Source organism: Manis pentadactyla, chromosome 17 (assembly GCF_030020395.1).
Source record: "Manis pentadactyla isolate mManPen7 chromosome 17, mManPen7.hap1, whole genome shotgun sequence".
Taxonomy (NCBI): Eukaryota; Metazoa; Chordata; class Mammalia; order Pholidota; family Manidae; genus Manis; species Manis pentadactyla.
The window spans coordinates 38,996,239-39,016,349 of NC_080035.1; the positions used below are offsets into that span (position 1 = coordinate 38,996,239).

Consider the following 20,111-nt stretch of genomic DNA (forward strand, 5'->3'; position numbering starts at 1 on the left):
TACTCTGTGACTATAAGCTTAGAAAAACTTTAGGCTTCTACATTTAATAAAATTTCAAATGTATAACCACATTGTCAGATATATTTAAACTTCTAATATCTCTTAAAGTATCTTAGCTTTAACATATCAGAAAGAGAAAGTAATGTACAAATACTAATTGGAAAAAGATATATAAACAAAATAATGTTAAAAATTTTTTTTTCTCTTCTAAAAGTGGAGGACATGGTTCTCCAAATCATAAAACAATCTGCTATACTTTTATGTTTTTGTTGAACACTTTAAGAGTTTATAATAACAGAGCTCAGCACATTTCTCTGTAAAAGGGCAAACAGTAAGTACTTTAGCTTTGTGAGCTATATGATTTCAAAACTATTCAGTACAGCCACTGCAGTGTGAAAGAAGCCATGGACAGTATGTAAACAAATGAGTGCAGCTGTGTTCTTAAAAGACTTTATTTAAAAACACTGAAACTTATAATTATTATCCTATGTTATGAGATATTTTTGGATTTTTAAAAACCATTAAAAAATGTAGAAACTATTTTTATAGTTTATAGGCCTTTCACAAAAACAAGTGCCAGCCAGATTTGGTCCACGGGCTGTAAGTTTGTCAACCCCTATAAGATCAATTAAAAATGGTTAAGTTTTACTGGTCTTTACAGGCTAGTTCAACACCTGAGACAACATCAAGGATTACAGTGTTTATGACAGACTTTATTCACTTCACATAGAAAAGCATGCAGTATTAATGTAAAACAGTACAGTATTAATGTAAAATGTTCAGTGCACATTAGATAAACAAGTCATTAGCATACAAACCATTTTTAAAGGCCTTTATAGGCATACCAAACATGTTTAGAATAATACACGTTTTAGAGCCTAAATTAAAAATTGTGCTTAGCTCACCTGCTCTCACCCCCTCAACAGTCTTCATGAAAAAAAAAATTTGTCCTACATAGAAGATATTAGCCAACTAAAACCTCTTTTTAAGTAAGGAAAATAGTGCAAGCAAGAATGCTACCATGCATACAGAGTTTCCTCAAAGAACAGTAACATGCAAACATTCATTATTCCCAAAAGAGCTCCCTTGGGACATAAGTAGATGAAGAACTTTGCAATGAGTGCTTTTGCAATACCTATCTGGAATAATGAAGCTACCATGTTTAGGTTCCTCCAAACATAACTATTCCTGCCCTCTGGCCAAAGTAGGCTCTATTTCTGATTCCCAAAACACACAGAAAGATGAGCAAGTGAATGCTACTTGACATAGATATTTTCATATAGAAAATGTATTTTTTTCATATGAGCAAAAACATTTTCCAAAAACTGGACAAAACACAATGTTGAAAATGCAGTAAAATCTAAAAACAAGTAAATGAATATTGGACTGTGGTCAGAGTCCTATTTCTCCATCATGGTCTTGCATACAAGCTAGGCCATCACAAAACATAAATAAAAAGGGACAGGCAAAATAACTTCCACCAAGGAAAAGCTTTAAAGAAACTCAAGTGTCTTATGAGCAGTGTGCAGACAACACTAGAAGTTAAGTTCTGAAGACAACTGAGGCTCATTAATAAGCCACTGTATCCAACAGTTCAATCAAGACTCAAGAAAAAATACACTCAAAGCAGATACACATAATATTCATGAAAAAGAAACCCTCTCCCTACTTTTTCTGGTCAAAAAGATCTCTAAATGAAACTGAAAAAGAACAAACTCTTCAAAATTAACAAAAGTATTCTGGGTACAGGCTAATCCACCCCCTAACTTGATACCTGACTAAAGACTATCAGTTCAAAATTGTACAGAACTTTTATGGGGGGGGGGGGGGCGGGGAAAGTAACTTTAAAAACATATTCCTCTCAGGACAAAAACATAAATGACATTTTTCTAATGAGTCAACTTTTAGTTGCTTTTGATGGACTGGCATTGGAAAGGCTGCTCTGGATTTTTCTTTTTGTTGATTGATTCACATTTTTATTCCTCTTTTCAGGCACAAAGGAAGTAGACCAAGGAGACTGAAGGTGGTTATGAAGACCATGCATCTCTGAGGACATCTTAAACAAAGATGACCCAAACCTTTGATCTTCAAATAGCCGATGTGAACTACTTAACAAAACACCCTGGGAAAACTCAGTCTGAAACAAACAGCTTGGGGGTTTGATTTCATTAGTTCCTGGGTTAGAACTGGGATGGAGCGAAAAATCTTCATTCATTTCCTGATCAGATGGAGAGAGGAGAAAAAAAGAAGTGGGTTTCCATTCATTTCCATTTTCTAACTGATCAGTAGTTAGAGAACCTTTAGGAAGGTTTGGTTTAGTTCTTTCTTCCAACTTATCTGGTTCCTCAATAAATTCACTGCCTTGAGATGACTTTGATAACCCATCCAAATCCCCTGACTTAAAACCGTTATTACAAGGGCTTTTGCTGTTGTCTGATTCTGACATCATTGAATCCAACTCAGAGATCTTGTCAAGGTAAGCAGCATCCATTGATGCTTCACTGGATGTTCTTGTCCGATTCATTTCAAAAGAGCGAATAGAATTCAACCTCTTGGATAAACATGAGCCTGATTTCTCACTCAATTTTGAAGAAATTTCTCCAACAGAATTTGCTATTGTGTTCCCCTCTGAGCTTTCAAAATCCAAGCTTTCGGCATAGCTTGTGGAACAACAATCCCAAAACCCTGTCTTCGGGGAAGTAAAACATTCTGATTTCTTTTCATTTTCACTTCTATCATCTTCTGAAGAATCTTTATTACAAACATTTGGAGAATTGCAAAAATCATCAAACACCAATTTTCTGAGATGGTTTGAGTGCTTTTTGGAACCTCCTGCTTTGACTACAGAGTTCTCTCTATTTTCTGGAGTACTGAGCTGAAGGCAACTAAGGGACAAAGGAGTACAAGGAGCTGGGAGATCATAAAGTTCTTCATCTTTGTAGGGTACGCAATCACTTGGCTTACTGCCCCATTCGCTTTCCAAGTAAGTATCCATACTTGTATCTGTCACATTTAACATTATTTCCATTTGTTTCTGATATAGGTCTGTGTTCTTAGAACAATTTGGTTCTGTTTTGCTGGTGCCTTCCTGCCTGGCAGAACTGCTAGAAGGCTTTGCCAGGTGAGAACTCGAGGTGGAGGAGCCAAGCTGCTTTTCAGCACTGTCACCTTGATTCTTTGATGTCATATCCTCCTGGCTGCCTTTGCTCCCCTTGCCCTCTGTAGAAAGGGCTCTCTGGCAGATGGAATTCATAGCTTCCTTCTCTTTACTTGAATTTTTTAGCTGTGCAATTTGAGATTCTAGTTCCTCTATATACTTATCACTTCGTTCCAGGGCTTTCTTGAGGCGATTGGTTTCTCGTTCATACTGTTCTACTTTGGACTGAAGAGCAGCTACTGTAAACCTTCCAAACCTACATGGAATAGAAGGATAGTTAACCTTACAGTTCAAGCTTTTTTCTTTCTTTTTTCAAAGTTTAAGAGTGCAAACTGTCTTGGTCCATCCTAATTTCATGTGACAGTGACATTTCAGACTACTCAACAGGGTAAAAGCAATGCTAGATGTGGTATCTTCAAAAAAGGGTTTTGAATCACCTATGTCATAATGAGCATATAATAATAATGGCAAAGATCTAATATAATATTTTTGTGGTCAAATCAGACTAGTAGTTAGCACAGAGGCAGAACCTTGATGCTGATTTCCCTTCCAAGAGCTAGCTCTATCAGTTCTGCTCATATATGCATGAAGAGTTATCCCCTAAAACAATGGTAAAGATTTATGATAACATTTGAACAGTGGTTCACATGTTGAAATATTTACATTCAATCATTTTCCTATCGTACAGCAGTGTTTTACAATACATTTCTTATACAATGTCACCTTGTCAAACATAAAATGCCAATTTGAAATTCAGAAATCTTAGCAGTCCCAGCAGGGGTTGTTTTAAATACTTATTTGGATCCTTTCAATTATAGCCACCCTTGACCTGAAGCTTTTACTTGGCCTTTCTGAACACTGCGCTTTAATTCATTTCAGCTCTACTTATTTTTGGCATTTTACAACTGTGTGGGAAATCTCATTTCTTCCAACTTTGAAATACAAAGTCAGAGCCAGTAGTTCCAACATACTACACAGAAAATCATTTTCACATTTTCTGAAAAGGAACATTTTGGAGTAACTGAAAAAGAAAACATCAAAAATTCACTCCTTTTACTTGGGATTATCTTGTTATCATTATTCTTTTAAGAACTGGGTACAGGATGCACCTCAGAAAACAATTTTGAGCTCCTAGCATGGGCTGATGGTATATGTGAAGCTGGAGGTACAAAGATCAGTGGAACTGTCCTTAGTTCCAAGGGACATACAATGTCTACTTTAAATTCTATGTGACCACCAAGGAAAAGTCTCTTTTAGTAAACTACTGCTTAAGAGCCAATAAACATAAGTCTTACATTCCAGTCTCACAAAAAATAACTTTTCTCCACAAAATTTCTTTTAAAAAGAAAATTTTTTCTTTTCATCTTTACTTAATCATCTTCTTGATGACTAAGATATTTACTTAGTTGAAGAATTCAGTGATTGACTATTTGGAGGAAGGTACTTGACAAGGTGACTTCTACAGTTATTTTTATCTATGGATTTATTTTTTGCTTTCTGTTTTCTCTAATTATAAAAACAATCATAACTAAGAAAATATTCTAAGTATTAAAAAAACTATAAAAGAGAAAGAACCAATAATACTTGCACCTCTTGGATTCAACCAATGTTCTACAACTCCTACTTAATGCCCAATAACTCCTAAATTGTAGCCCAAATTGTTCTAGCTTACTCCAGGCATGATCCTGGCTCTTGCCACTAAGGGAAAAAAGCAGGGGCAAAGGTAAATATAGATTCATAAAACATCAAGGTTAGAGAGGGCCTTAAAAGACTTGTTACTGAATATTGATCTCCTCACTGCAATTAACTGAACTCTCAGAAAGAGTACACTCCCTTCAACCTCTAAAAAACAAAGCAAAGCGATAGGTATAACAAAAGAAAGCAACTACAATAACAAGCCTCCATGTTTTAAATACAAAGTCTACTGCTATAAGTATCTGGTTAAATGAATGTTGGAGTTTTTTCTTCCTTGTTAAATAAAAATGTTTTGGTTTATAGATGTAATATTTGACAGAGCTGTAGTTTCTGCAAGAGATCTTTAAAAAGTAGGCCAAAATATTTAAGTGCACTTAGCAAAAATGTAAGTTCTTGATTGTAATTACTCTGACATAATCAAATAATGCACATGTTCTTAAATGGAAAAAATGAGTAGCATGTTTATTTAATACAAAAAGCAAAAGTGACATCCCCAAATATTCTTACCATGATAAAATTTGTTTTTTCTTAAGTGTAATTTTTATAATAAAGGTATTCACAGATGAAAAAAAATCAAATGATTTAAAATCAAATACTGCTACTATATAGTAAGCCAGCTGTTACCAAAGGATGTCCTTGGGAACTCAGGCTTAGTTAAGTAAAAACTAGTGGCAAGTAAGTAATGTTTCATAAAATATTAGCTGCTTCATTCCAGGTTTCAGCCTGGAATTTTAAACATAACGTCATGTTAGGATGCTATATTTGCCTTATTGTTTTTTAATTATGTTTTTTAAAGAAGTTAATAAACAATTCTGAGTTGAAGTCAAACTGACAGGCCTAACTGTATTTTTTGGTATTACTGCAGAGAGAAAGCTGAGGTGCCATGAGAACTAACAACAAAGGCTGGCACAGGAGCACGTGTGAGAGGGACATGCAAGCAGAAGTCAATGATGGAGCTGGCTGTTTTCTGAAAGGTCACTGCCCTCAATTCCCCAAAGTTCCATTTCAATACTTTACAAGTCTATAATACTTTGAGTGATCAGACCTTTTTACCATGATAATAAGGGATCCGAGCTGGGGGGCAAATTAACAGAAATGTATAGTGAAAGCCATGGAACTGATCACTTAATTAATCAATCCATATAATTTGTTTTCTTTTTCTCTCTTAGAGTACAAGCTCTAAGAAGACAGGGAGTTTGACAGTCTTGTAGATACTGCTAGCTACCTAGAATAATTCCGTGTATACAGCATTAAATATTTCTTGATTAAACATTATTTTCTTACCTTAAAATACATCAATGCCTAACATCAAGACAGAGCCAACACCACAAGACAGCCAAGGTCTTTGGACCTCTTTTACATGTAAGTATTATAAGCAAATTTTTAAACTAAATTATAAACTAATTATAGCAAATTTATAAACTAAATGTTTTATATATTTGTTTATTTTTTTCACTGACATGAATGAAAGCAACAGAATAATACAGACACAGTACAATTATTTTACTATAGGCTTGTTCTTCTACACTGCTCCATCCATACACTTTCACCTTAGCAAAAGAAAGTAAACGAATGAAACTTTTGACATGGGTGTTAGGGATTCTTAGGTTACCTTAGATACATATATTAAATTTGGCAAAGGTCAATTTACTTGATCATACAGAAATAACAATTAGGGATGCATATCTGATGTTATATCTCCATGGAAGAAGACACTAAGGATAAGAGCTTTTTGAACTTCTGAGTTTTAATACTCTTTTATTCACAGTAATTCCAGATATTTTCAGACTACATAACATTAAATGAATCGATGCCAAGGCAAGCCAGAGGGATTTCTAACATCATTTACCATACTTCCTTTTCCTGAGCAAATTTTAAAATGCAGTATTTTTATAAACATTCCATTAGAGACCAAAAGGCTTTGATTTTCAAAGTAGCAGTGATGGCCAAAGGCTTCATTATGTCAGAGAGAATATCGTAAAGCAGTTTGGGAGCTGCAAGTGGTATCGGCAGTGTATTCTGCTAGAATCTAGGAGGGGCTTAAAGCTTTTTCAGCTTGCAATGTTAACTGACACACATTCTGGGTGAGGGCTCCCCTTGTCCAAAACGCTAGAGCTATAAGATTGTTCCTGTCCCTGCCAGAAGTAAGAGAAATCAAAGTCCTATTAGTTTGACCTTTGAGGTATTACAGTTAAGGGCATCTCTAACAATGAAAAGCTTTCAAGACACATGTTTTTATAGCCCACCACACAGGAGAAACAGGATATGTTTGAAGGGGGTCAGAAGAAAGCAGATGTGATAAAAGAATAATGCCAGAACCAAGTATCAAGAGAACTTCTAGTGCTATAATGCCATTAACTAGTTGTAAAAACTTGAGCAGTTTGTTTTGCCTCTAGTTCTCAACGGCTTCCCCAACAAAAGGGATAAATGCAGCAAGCCCAGTGGATTGCTGAGACCACCAAACTTTAGAAACGTCTTCTTGAGGAACAAGGGGGATGCAGGGAAAGGGAGCCCACCTGCCTCCTGTGTCTTTGATTTTATATATTTTCCTTCCTGGTTAGCTGAGGTCGCAGTGAAACCATGGGAAAGCAGTCTCTGAATCTGGACCAGCCTCTGTGATGTGGCTTATCTTGATAGCTTTTCAGGGTTTATGTCTTTGCTGTACATGGTTCTAATGTACACAAATTTCAGTTTCCACAGTTCAGTTTAAATAAACTAAACGTGGTTTAGTTCACTTAAACATGGTTCAAATTTACCACACTATGAGTAACTGAGTAACTTCATAGAGTAAAAAACTTCACTGCTAGCTTTTCAGTTCACAAAACACTATGTAGATAACAGATGTGCATGATGATCAGTGAGCAATCAGGCCACTTCTTTCAAAGACTGAACGTGGCCACTGTGCATTTGTTGCTCAGTTCCCACATAGACAGTAAAACGTGTACTTGCGTTACCACATGACATTTTACAAAAATGGACAATCAAATGGCAGAACTGGCTAAGAAAGATGAAGGTGCAGCAAAGAAATGAAAAGTGCTTAATGGTAGATGTGAAATTAGAATCAAGTGTAAAAGTTTACAGAGTAGCTGACCAGAGCAACACTGAAACTGTCTCCATTCAAGAGACCCTAGATATGCCAGATCAACTTTGTCTGGAGGAGCAAACTTATTGATATTAATGAGAAAAGCGGTTGTGACAAAAGGACAAAGATGTCTAAAGGAAGTGACAGGCTGGCACAAAACTTCCCATTAATGCAATATAGAGATATTTGATGACAATGAAAGAACAAAGGATAAAATATTGGAAGCTGATGCAAACAGTTCATCAAGGTGTTAGAGAAAATGCTAGCTTAATATCAGAGGTTACATAAGAAGGCAAGCACTATTTAGATTCTTCTCTACATTTTCCACAAAGAAATAAAACATTAATTCCCAATGTTTCTAATATTTTCAATTGTACTATGTAAATATTAGTGTACTAAATATTAGTTTTACTACTTTTTCATTTCCATATATATTTATTAATGACAGTAAAAGACAATGTTTTGGCAAAAATTATTAAAGGTTATAGAACACTAGTATGAACGCAAGCTAGGTTTACTGAGCACAAAGTCTGTATACATAGGTAAGGACTAGCACTGTTGTAATTTTTTTAATACACACATTTGCTAAACATTTGCTAATAGAAACATGAGGGGAAATAAGAAAACAGGATATGGGAGGATATACAGATATGTATGCACAAAATTAATAAATATGAAACACCTACTGTTTTACACATGAGTTCAAGAATATTTTTAAATTTCAAAATATCCTTTACTGAAGTGGTCTGGCAGGAAATTCTACCACAGAGAGATCACCCTGGCAAATGCCAATCCGAAAAGGGTGGCTATTTCACCCAGACACACATGAAGTGTAATCTGAACCAGAACCATGAACTGAGAGCTCCAGCTTTAAGTATGCTTAGTATAAAAAGCACACATGATCATCTTGTGTAGCTCATGCACAATCAGCAGGCATCTTCAACAACAGGAAATGATGTTACTTATGTGAAATAAGGAAAATTTTAAATGCAAAATTTTAGGGCCTTAACATCACACACAACTTGTCTCAGGGTCTAATATTAGAGGGATAAGAAAATACAAGGTATGTGATGTTGCATCTTAGTTTTATCACAGAACACAAAGTGCTTCGATATTTTCAAGAACAAAAAAAAAAGCCACAATTTCCCACTTAAAGATGAAAGTCACATGGACAGTGGTAGAACTAGACAAAAGAATTAAGGACCTTACAGCCATTCCACTTCCCTCTACCTCCCAAAAGCACTGTTTACAAATTAAGGAGGAGTATGATTTGCAAGCTTTCAAATGGAAAGCAAAGTTTAAAAATAATAGCTTATATTACTAACACCAGTTTAAAGAAAGTATTTTGTGTGTATTTATTTTATTAAACTAACCATGCATTTGTAGTTAAAAACTATGGTATTGGAAATTCTTGCTGAGATTCCAAAATTCTTAGTAGAAATTACCTGACTGGTTGGGCAGTGTATGTAAATTGAAGAGGAACAGGTTCCCTTTGTGGTAAATCTCTAAAAAGGGCTGATCCATATATTTATTCCCTGCCTGCGAAGGGGGACTATATTTTTTCACTGAGGAATGAATTCCTTTCTATTTCATAAATATATTCCAATTCCATGCAGAAATGCCCCCATTTTCTGTCCGCAAGGAAAAAGATCAGCCTTGAACTTTACATGACATCAGTGGGCATCCTAATCTTTCACAGAAGAAAGCCTTAAGACACGCCATTTCCTATCTTTTTACAGTTCTAAGAAGAATAAAGGACTTACACCTTTTCCCCAAATATAATAAGCCTTAACGATGACAACAAAACCTCAACAGTGTAAAACATACAACTACTATTGGGTAAAAAAAGCATACTTGAAAATCTCTGGACTAGTACTATTTACACATTTTTCACTACAGTTATATCTCTCTCTCTCAGCACAAGGAACAATCCGACACAAAATAAAACAAAAACCTGTAAGGGAGCCACCCTCTAATTATTAATCAGATGACAGTTACTGAGGACTAATGCAGGCAGAGGGGCTATGAGGAAGGAAAACAAAAGGAGTCAAAGACATTATCCTTGTTCTCAGCAGTTCATAATCTTTCTTGCAAAACTGTTGCTTAGTTATTAGCAAAAATTGTGGGCTCCTAAAATATCTTATCAATACAATAAAGACAAGCTGACAGAAAACTGCAGTAACTGTCCACCCCCAGTTAGCTGACTATCCAGAGAAGGGCCCCTCAGGTGGCTGTACACAGGTGAGTACACTAGGCTGTCTCAGATGGCCCCAGGGTATCATCAGGCTCCCCTGACAACGTACAATTCCCCTTCCAGGAAAACCAAAGGGCATAGCAGAATCAGTCATGGATCATATACCAGGAATTAGGGTGTTTGTCAGAGAGGAATCATGAGAAACAAAAAAGGCCAGAACAGGCCAAGAAAGGACAATAGCCAAGACCACCAAGGGCAAGACCCAAAGAAGACATAGAGTATACATAGAGTATAAAATTGGCAAAGATCAAGGATAAGGACAGACTATTAAAAGCAGCCAGAGAGAGAAATAAGATCACATACAAAGGAAGGCCCATCAGGCTAACATCAGACTTCTCAGCAGAAACCTTACAGGCCAGAGGGAGTGGCATGATGTATTTAATGCAATGAAGCAGAAGGGCCTGGAACCTAGATTACTATATCCAGCAAGATTATCATTTAAATTTGAAGGAGGGATTAAACAATTTCCAGATAAGCAAAAGCTGAGAGAATTTACCTCCCACAAACCATCTCTACAGTCTATTTTGGAGGGACTCCTATAGATAGATGGAAGTGTTCCTAAGGTTTAATAGCTGCTACCAGAGGTAATAAAACCACAGCAAAGAAAGTAGAATAGCTAATTACTAAGCAAAGGCAAAATTAACTATCCCCAAAGTCAATCAAGGGATAGACAAAGAATACAGAATATGATACCTAATATACAAAGAATGGAGGAGGAAGAAAAAGGAGGAGAAAAATAAAAGAACCTTTAGATTGTGTTTTTGACAGCATATTGAGTTAAGTTAGACTCTTAGATAGTAAGGAAATTAACTTTGAACCTTTGGTAACCATGAATCTAAAGCCTGCAATGGCAATAAGTACATACCTATTGATAATCACCCTAAATGTAAATGGACTGAATGCACCAATCAAAAGACACAGAGTCACTGAATGGATAAAAAAACAAGACCCATCTTTATGCTGCCTACAAGAGACTCACTTTAAACCCAAAGACATACACAGACTGAAAGTGAAGGGATGAAAAAAGCTATTTCATGCAACTAACAGAGAGAAAAAAGCAGGAGTTGTAGTACTTCTATCAGACAAAATAGACTTCAAAACACAGAAAGTAACATGAGATAAAGAAGGACATTACATAATGATAAATGGGTCAATCCAACAAGAAGATATAACCTTTATAAATATGCTCCCAACACAGGAGCACCCACATATGTGAAACAAATTCTAACAGAATTAAAAGGGGAAATAGAAAGCAATGCATTCATTTTAGGAGACTTCAACACTCCACTCACTCTGAAGGACAGATCAACCAGACAGAAGATAAAAGTAAGGAGACAGAGGCACTGAACAACACAATAGAACAGATGGACCTAACAGACATCTACAGAACTCTACACCCAAAAGCAACAGAATACATATTCTTCTCAAGTGAACATGGAACATTTTTAAGAATAGGTCATATACTAGGCCACAAAAAGAGCCTCAGTAAATTCAAAAAGATTGAAATTGTACCAACCAGTTTCTCAGACCACAAAGGTATGAAACTAGAAATAAATTATGCAAAGAAAATGAAAAATCCCACAAACACATGGAGGCTTCACAACATGCTCTTAAATAACCAATGGATCAATGACCAAATAAAAACAGAGATCTAGCAATATATGGAGACAAATGACAACAATAGCTCAACACTGCAAAATCTGTGGGATGCAGCCAAGGCTGTGCTAAGAGGAAAGTATATTGCAATACAGGCCTACTTCAAGAAATAAGAACAATCCCATATAAGCAGTCTAAACTCACAATTAATGAAACTAGAAAATGAACAACAAATGAGGCCCAAAGTCAGTAGAAGGAGGGACATAATAAAGATTAGAGTAGAAATAAATAAAATTGAGAAGAATAAAACAATAGAAAGAATCAATGAAAGCAAGAGCTGATTCTTTGAGAAAATAAACAAAATATATAAACCCCTAGCCAGACTTATCAAGAAAATAGAGAGTCCACACATAAACAGAATTAGAAATGAGAAAGGAAAAATCACTACGGACACCACAGAAATACAAAGAATTATTAGAGAATACTATGAAAAATTATATGCTAACAAACTGGATAACTTAGAAGAAATGGACAAGTTTCTAGAAAAACACAACCTTCCAAGGCTGACTAAGGAAGAAACAGAAAATCTGCACAGACCAATTACCAGCAATGAAATTGAACTGGTAATCAAAAACCTACCTAAGAACAAAATCCCTGCACCAGATGGCTTCACCGCTCAATTTTATCAAACATTTAGTGAAGACCTAATACCCATTCTCCTTAAAGTTTTCCAAAAAATAGAAGAGTAGAGAATACTTCCAAACTCATTCTATGAGGCTAACATCACTCTAATACCAAAATCAGGCAAAGACACCATAAAAACAGAAAATTACAGACCAATATCCCTGATGAACATAGATGCAAAAATACTCAACCAAGTATTAACAAACCGAATTCAAAAATACATCAAAAAGATCATCCATCATGATCAAGTAGGATTTATTCCAGGGATGCAAGGATGGTACAACATTTGAAAAATCCATCAAAAAAGAAGGACAAAAACCACATGATCATCTCCATAGATGCTGAAAAAGCATTTGACAAAATTCAACATCCATTCATGATAAAAACTCTCAAAAAAAATGGGTATAGAGGGCAAGTACCTCAACATAATAAAGGCCATATATGACAAACCCACAGCCAACATTATACTTAACAGCGAGAAGCTGAAAGCTTTTCCTTTAAGATTGGGAACAAGACGGGGATGCCCACTCTCCCCACTTCTATTCAACATAGTACTGGGGGTCCTAGCCACGGCAATCAGACAACACAAAGAAATAAAAGGCATCCAGATTGGCAAGGAAGAAGTTAAACTGTCCCTGTTTGGAGATGACATGATATTGTACATAAAAACCCTAAAGAATCCACTCCAAAACTACTAGATCTAATATCTGAATTCAGCAAAGTTGCAGAATACAAATTAATACACAGAAATCTGTGGCATTCCTATACACTAACAATGAACTAGCAGAGAGAGAAATCAGGAAAACAATTCCATTCACAATTGCATCAAAAAGAATATAATACCTAGGAATAAATCTAACCAAGGAAGTGAAAGATCTATACTCTGAAAACTACAGGACACTCATGAGAGAAATTAAAGAAAATACCAATAAATGGAAACACATCCCGTGCTCATGGATAGGAAGAATTAATAGTCAAAATGGCCATCCTGACTAAAGCAATCTATAGATTCAATGCAATTCCTATCAAAATACCAACAGCATTCTTCAACAAACTAGAGAAAATCATCCTAAAATTCATATGGAACCACAAAAGACCCTGAATAGCCAAAGCAATCCTGAGAAGGGAGAATAAAGCAGGGGGAATTATGCTCCCCAACTTCAAGCTCTACTACAAAGCCACAGTAATCAAGACAATTTGGTACTGGCACAAGAACAGACCCATAGACCAATGAAACAGACTAGAGAGCCCTGATATAAACCCAGCCATATATGATCAATTAATACATGATAAAGGAGCCATGGACATACAGTGGGGAAATGACAACCTCTTCAACAACTGGTGTTGGCAAAACTGGACAGCTACATGCAAGAGAATGAAACTGGATTATTGTTTAACCCCATATACAAAAGTAAACTCAAAATGGATTAAAGACTTGAATGTAAGTCATGAAACCATAAAACTCTTAGAAGACAACATAGGCAAACATCTCCTGAATATAAGCATGAGCAACTTCTTCCTGAACCCATCTCCTCGAGAAAGGGAAACAAAAGCAAAAATGAACTTATGGGACTACATCAAACTAAAAAGTTTTTGTATGGCAAAGGACATCATCGACAAAACAAAAAGGCATCCTACAGTATGGGAGAATATATTTGTAAATGACATATCCGACAAGGGGTTAACATCCAAAATATATAAAGATCTTACACACCTCAACACCCAAAAAGCAAATAACCCGATTCAACAAATGGGCAGAGGATATGAAGAGACAGTTCTACAAAGAAGAAATTCAGATGGCCAACAGACACAGGAGAAGATGCTCATCACTAATCATCAGGGAAATGCAAATTAAAACCACAATGAGATATCACCTCACACCAGTAAGGATGGCCAGTATCAAAAACACTATGAACAACAAGTGCTGGCGAGGATGCGGAGAAAGAGGAACCCTCCTACACTGCTGGTGGGAATGTAAGCTAGTTCAACCATTGTGGAAAGCAATATGGAGGTTCCTCAAAAAACCAAAAATAGAAATACCATTTGACCCAGGAATTCCACTCTTAGGAATTTACCCTAAGAATGCAGCAGCCCAGTTTGAAAAAGACATATGCACTCCAATGTTTATTGCAGCACTATTTACAATAGTCAAGAAATGGAAGCAACCTAAGTGTCCATATGTAGATGAATGGATAAAGAAGATGTGGTACATATATACAATGGAATACTATTCAGCCATAAGAAAGAAACAAATCCTACCATTTGCAACAACATGGATGGAGCTGGAGGACATTATGCTCAGTGAAATAAGACAGGTGCAGAAAGACAAATGCCAAATGGTTTCCCTCATTTGTGGAGTATAACAATGAAGCAAAACTGAAGGAACAAAATCACAGCAGACTCAGAGACTCCAAGAATGGACTAGTGTTTACCAAAGCGGAGGGGTGTGGGAGGGAGAAGGGCACTGAGGGGTATTATGTTCATACACATGATATGGGAGATCATGGGGAGAGCAGTGTATCACAGAGAAGGGACATAGTGGATCTCTGGCATCTTGCTGCACTGATGGACAGTGACTGCATTGGGGTATGCGTGGGGACTTGATAATATGGGTAAATGTAGTAACCACGTTGTTTTTTCATGTGAAACCTTCATAAGAGTGTATATCAATCATACCTTAATAAAAAAATTTAAAAAAAAAGACACAATGACAAGAACACATAACATTTCTGAATACATAATTATAGAGAGGAAAGTCATTAGCCCAATTATCACCAAGTTTGACATAAATAACCTATGGATTTTCATACATGGAACTTTATATACTCTAGGTGAGTTAGTAGCTGAAGGCAAGCAGAGCTACTGTGCTAAAGCCTCATTGTAGCTGACAAGATGGCACAAACCCTGCCTAGCGAACCTACGGCAAAAAAAAGGGAAAGCAACAGAACAGAGAGATCTCCCAGAAAAGATGTGTAACTTTCAAATGCTTTACAAGCCAATTCCTCATACCTTTTCAAGCTAAAAAATCACTACAGAACTTCTAACTCTATCAGGGACAAACATATCCACACTTTCTGGCACAATTTAGGAACAGCAATTGAAGCCAAGGGAATTCAGGAATATAAGAAATGCAATACTTCCCTTCATCTTCTTCTCACTCTTGTTTCTTACTAAGTGGAGGTATGACACTACCGGCATTCCCCACTAAACAGGAGACTGAGAACAGACCTTTCTGCTTAAGGCAGAGAGCAGTGGAATTAGCAGAATTGTGCTGAACAGCTTTTTAGGTAAGGCGATGACAGTTACAATAGAGAGATGTGCAAATTACAGAGAAGACCTGCTCAGATGAGTTTGAGGAGGAAGCCACCATTTTTCTTGAGCATGATGTGTAGCTACTGCTGGAGACAAGGGACTCAAGCTGAAGAGACACTTAGTGCAAACAGCTCAATCTATCTCTTTTGCTCAGAATGCCTTCCTTCAAAGCTGGACTCAGCTTCTGCCTCTCTGACAAAGACTCTCTCACTGCAACCCCCTTCCATTCTCTGAACTCATGTTGCCACCTCTACTATTTGGCTTAGTATTTAATAGTTTAGTGTATTTTTGTCTCTTGCCTTTATTAGACTCTGAACTTTGTGGAGGCAAGGACCATGTTTTGTTGGTTTTGTTTATTATTAAAATGTTCAAGCATTCACAGAAATAGAGAGAACAGTATAACAAACCCCCATACATTCATCATCCATATTCAACAATAATCCAAGATTCTGTTTCATTTCCCATATACATCCCTTCTTCCTTTTATTAAAATATTCTATAGTCCATATTTTAGTATGCATCTCTAAAAGAAAATATAGACATTTTCTTAAATAACCATAAACCTAAATGAAATGAATAGTACTTCCTGGGTATCATCTAATACCTAGTTCATATTCAAATTTACCCAAGTACCTCAACACTGTCTTTTGGCATTTTGTTATTAATCAATATCCAAAAAAGATCCATATGCTGCATTTGGTTATTACATCTCTTGTTCTCTTTTACTGTGAAGTCAATGATTTATTGTAACTGCCAATGATTTTATGAAGAAACCTAGTCATTTTTCCTATTAAGTGTACCACATTCTGGATTTGTCTAATTCCTCAGTCTTAGCAGCTGTTTTTCATTCATTTATTGAATACATATCAGGAGCAGAGTATGAACCAGAACTCTATAAAACACAGTGGCTACAATAGTGAATATAATGTCCTGGTTCAAACAGAAGCTATGAAACAGTTACGCAAAACATTAACTATCAGCAGCAGTAAAGAGAAAGTACAAGATAGTAAAAGAAATTAAGGTAAGGGAACCTAATCTACTTTAGGGGTCAGGGAGAATATTACTTTGTATAGTTCTAAGTATCTATTAGTGTTAAGTAAATAAACATTCAGTTTTTCCAGGCTGGCTTAGAGAGTGAGTTCTTTTGAGTATTAGCCTTGTAAACTAAGGGACATATCACCATGTCTTAAGTTCTGAACATCAAATCTAATTCTCACAGGAGTCCATTGTGAGATAAACCTGAAAGGGCAAACAGATGTGTTCCCCCAGGTAAAATAAATTATTTTAGAAGAGAAAGAATAATGCAGGAAGTGGTTATGTAAAGCCAAAGTAAAAGATCACATTTTCTGGACCACCAATTTAGATATTAAGGTAATTCATTTTACAAGGAATAGAATGGATATTATCAAAACCTAGAACATGCTTAGTAGAATATCTATCACACTGCTCAAAAGGGCTTTTAAGTTAAAGTTGAGGAAGGAAAAATGTCCAAGTTTACGTTAAGACTGGATGTAATGGAGGGTAAAGAAAAGAAAAACAGTAGCAGAGGAGATAAATGATCAGCCAGATCTTCATTTCAAAAGCTCATAGCACTATTTTAAAAACTCATTAAATATATTACCTTTATACAATACTATTTACTTGAGACCAGGGTAAATGTTTAGGTCCCCCTTGTTCATCCCCGATGTCAGTCTGGTTTTGGGGCAGCAGCATGCCATTTGACTGTCTTGAAAAGAAATACCTTCTGAAATGGGCTGGATTGTGTTCCCCTCCCACCAAATTCACATGTCGAAGCCCTGATCACCAATGTGACTATATATTCAGGGTCTTAGGAAGTATTTACGATTAAATGAGGTAATAAGGATGAGGCCTTAATCCAGTAGGACTGGTGCATATAAGATGAAGAAGAGACTAGAGCTCTCTCACTTTCTGACATGTGAAGACACGGTGAGAAGGCAGCTGTCTGTGAGCTGAGAAGAGCCCTCTCTAGAAACCAAAACTGCTGAACCTTAATCTGTGACTTCTAGCTTCCAGAAATGTGATAAAATAAATATCCAATGTTAAAGCCACCCCATCTATATATATAGTATTTTGTTATGGTAGCCCAAGTTGATAAATACACCCTCCTAACTTTTTTCCTCTCTAGTGCCTTAATTTTAAAACTCTCTCTTTTGCACTATTTGTAGAATCTGCCTGCAAAATTTTAAGGACACATCAGAAACACAGGCCATGTATATAAGCAGACCTTGACACCTAAACAAGTAAAACAAGAGAAAAATAATTGATCAAGGCACTTCCTAATCAAGGGAGTGAAATGGAATGGATGATTTTTATTTGCTTACATTTACTTTTAAACTTTTGAAATTTCATATTCTTTTAGTACAAATAGGAGCTCTCCTCAGGTGAACCAGATCTGGGTATTTTCAGCTGTGGTCAGTTTCTCTCTGAATCCCACTTGGGTTTGGTGATGGAGAGTAAACAAGGCTATAAATCAAATGCAATGCATTTAATACCTCAATGCATTGCAAATTGATCTGGAATAGGGGTCAGTTCAAACTGTTTCTTAAGTGAAACTTTTCCTTTCCCCTGAAGGGAAGGAATGGAAGTTAAAGAAAGCAAATCCTAAAGTTATATGGGGTTCAGAATTGTGGCTGCTTGTTAGAATAAACAGAGGCTAGGTTTCTTCAGGTGAGAGTCTTCAGTTATGTGTCAGGTTGGAGTTATGGATATTCAAGAACACACATTCTAGTGGCTGGCATTAAATCTGAAATCTGGTGGGCAACTTTTCAAGAAATAAAAGCTACAAACAAAACAGCTCTAGTTCCATTCAGCATGCTGTGGGAAATGGCTAGTGGACAAGCATTTCTATGACTGGCAAGGCGAGCTGCCAATAAATGAGAGGAGCAGAGATTCAAACCACCATATAACAGCAACACTTCCTAAGCTTAATTCACTAATTTGTCAAGTAGGACATTATCCAAACTGAAAGAAAAATGAGGTTGGAGAGCACAGAGGAAGGAACTATTTAACAGGAAAGCTATGCTTCTTTTTCTATTGGTTAGTTATTTGTGCTGTGGGTACTTATGGTTTACTTCTACCATTTCCTGACACCATTTGATTTTACTGAAGGCAACATCTTCTCCTTTTTAAAACAACAGAGAGCTATCTCTGGTAGGATAAATTCCACTGTTTGCTTATGCCTACCTTGTCTTTTTCCACTAGGAAGAAATGAAGTCCCATTGGATAGGAATAAAGTATCGAGTTCTTTATACCACTCCTCTGACAGGGATGGGGACCATATTTTCTCCTCACATGGCATTTTTTTCCCTAGGAGAACTCAAGTAATGTCTCTCATCTTTTCTCCCTTTTCAACTCTTTAACTCTCAACTGTTTCTTATAATTTCAAACTGAATCGAGTCAACTATTTTCAATGTCTTATTTTCTGGAATGAATGAAAACTATCCCATCCTAACAGAAGAATAAATTAACTTAATTGTTCAAAACCCAAATTCAATGAATAATGCTTTATATTCTATTTCAGGTAGGTGTGTTAGTGCAATGCATAAGGTAAGTAGTATAGGTTTTCACTGTAATATAACAAAGCACAGACTATGGGGCTGGACTACCTGTGTTCAAATCCTGTTTCCACCACTTACTAGCTGTGCAGATTTAGATAAATTAATTTCTTTATGCCTGTTTCCTTATTCATAAATGGAAAATAATAATAGTTCTACATCACAGGTTTTTGTACCTGGCAATGAGAAAGCACTATATGAATGTCAACTATTTATTATTTCAGAGAACATCTAAAGGGCATGATGTTAATCTTCCTAATCTTTGTTAGTTATATTCTTAGGTCACCAATTCCCTTGCTAATCAAATAGTAAAAAGGATAAAAATGAAATCCTTTCTTCATGATTAGCCTTAACTGAGACTAAGATTTTACCAGCAATGTCAAGTATACCCGACTTTTAGAGGCAATACATTCTACATAAACCTATATGCTTCAATGAAAAGAATCAAATGGAAAACATATACAGCTTATTCTAAAACATTGATGTAATTTAAAATATTGCTCTATGAGCAAAATACATACTTCTGGGGTGATCTGTTATCAACTTCAGCTTTCAGTCGTAAATTCTCCCTCACCAGGCCACCATTTTCCAATTTCAATTTTTTATTTGCCTTAAAAAAAAAGAGTTCAAAAGGATTAAGCACAAAACAAGTGCCTTGTAAAAATTCTGACATGAGCCATATGTATTTTTTTTTAATTATAGTATCAGAAAACAGAATACTGGAAAATGTCCCTCAGAAACTTAAAATCACCACTG

The 20,111-nt window shown here is 36.0% G+C and overlaps 1 protein-coding gene across 3 annotated transcripts in view; it reads right to left on the reverse strand.

Annotated features, from left to right (window-relative positions):
- Positions 1-692: 692 nt before the first annotated feature.
- OBI1 (ORC ubiquitin ligase 1) overlaps positions 693-20,111 on the reverse strand; it is a 39,553-nt gene continuing 20,134 nt past the window's right edge. For all 3 annotated transcript variants that reach the window (XM_036893725.2, XM_036893728.2, XM_057494421.1), the window contains 2 exons: positions 19,877-19,965; positions 693-3,413 (listed from right to left, as the gene is read on the reverse strand). In XM_036893725.2, coding sequence (XP_036749620.2) covers positions 1,898-3,413; positions 19,877-19,965 — 1,605 coding nt within the window. In that variant the 3' untranslated portion in view covers positions 693-1,897. The remainder of the gene's footprint in view (positions 3,414-19,876; positions 19,966-20,111) is intronic.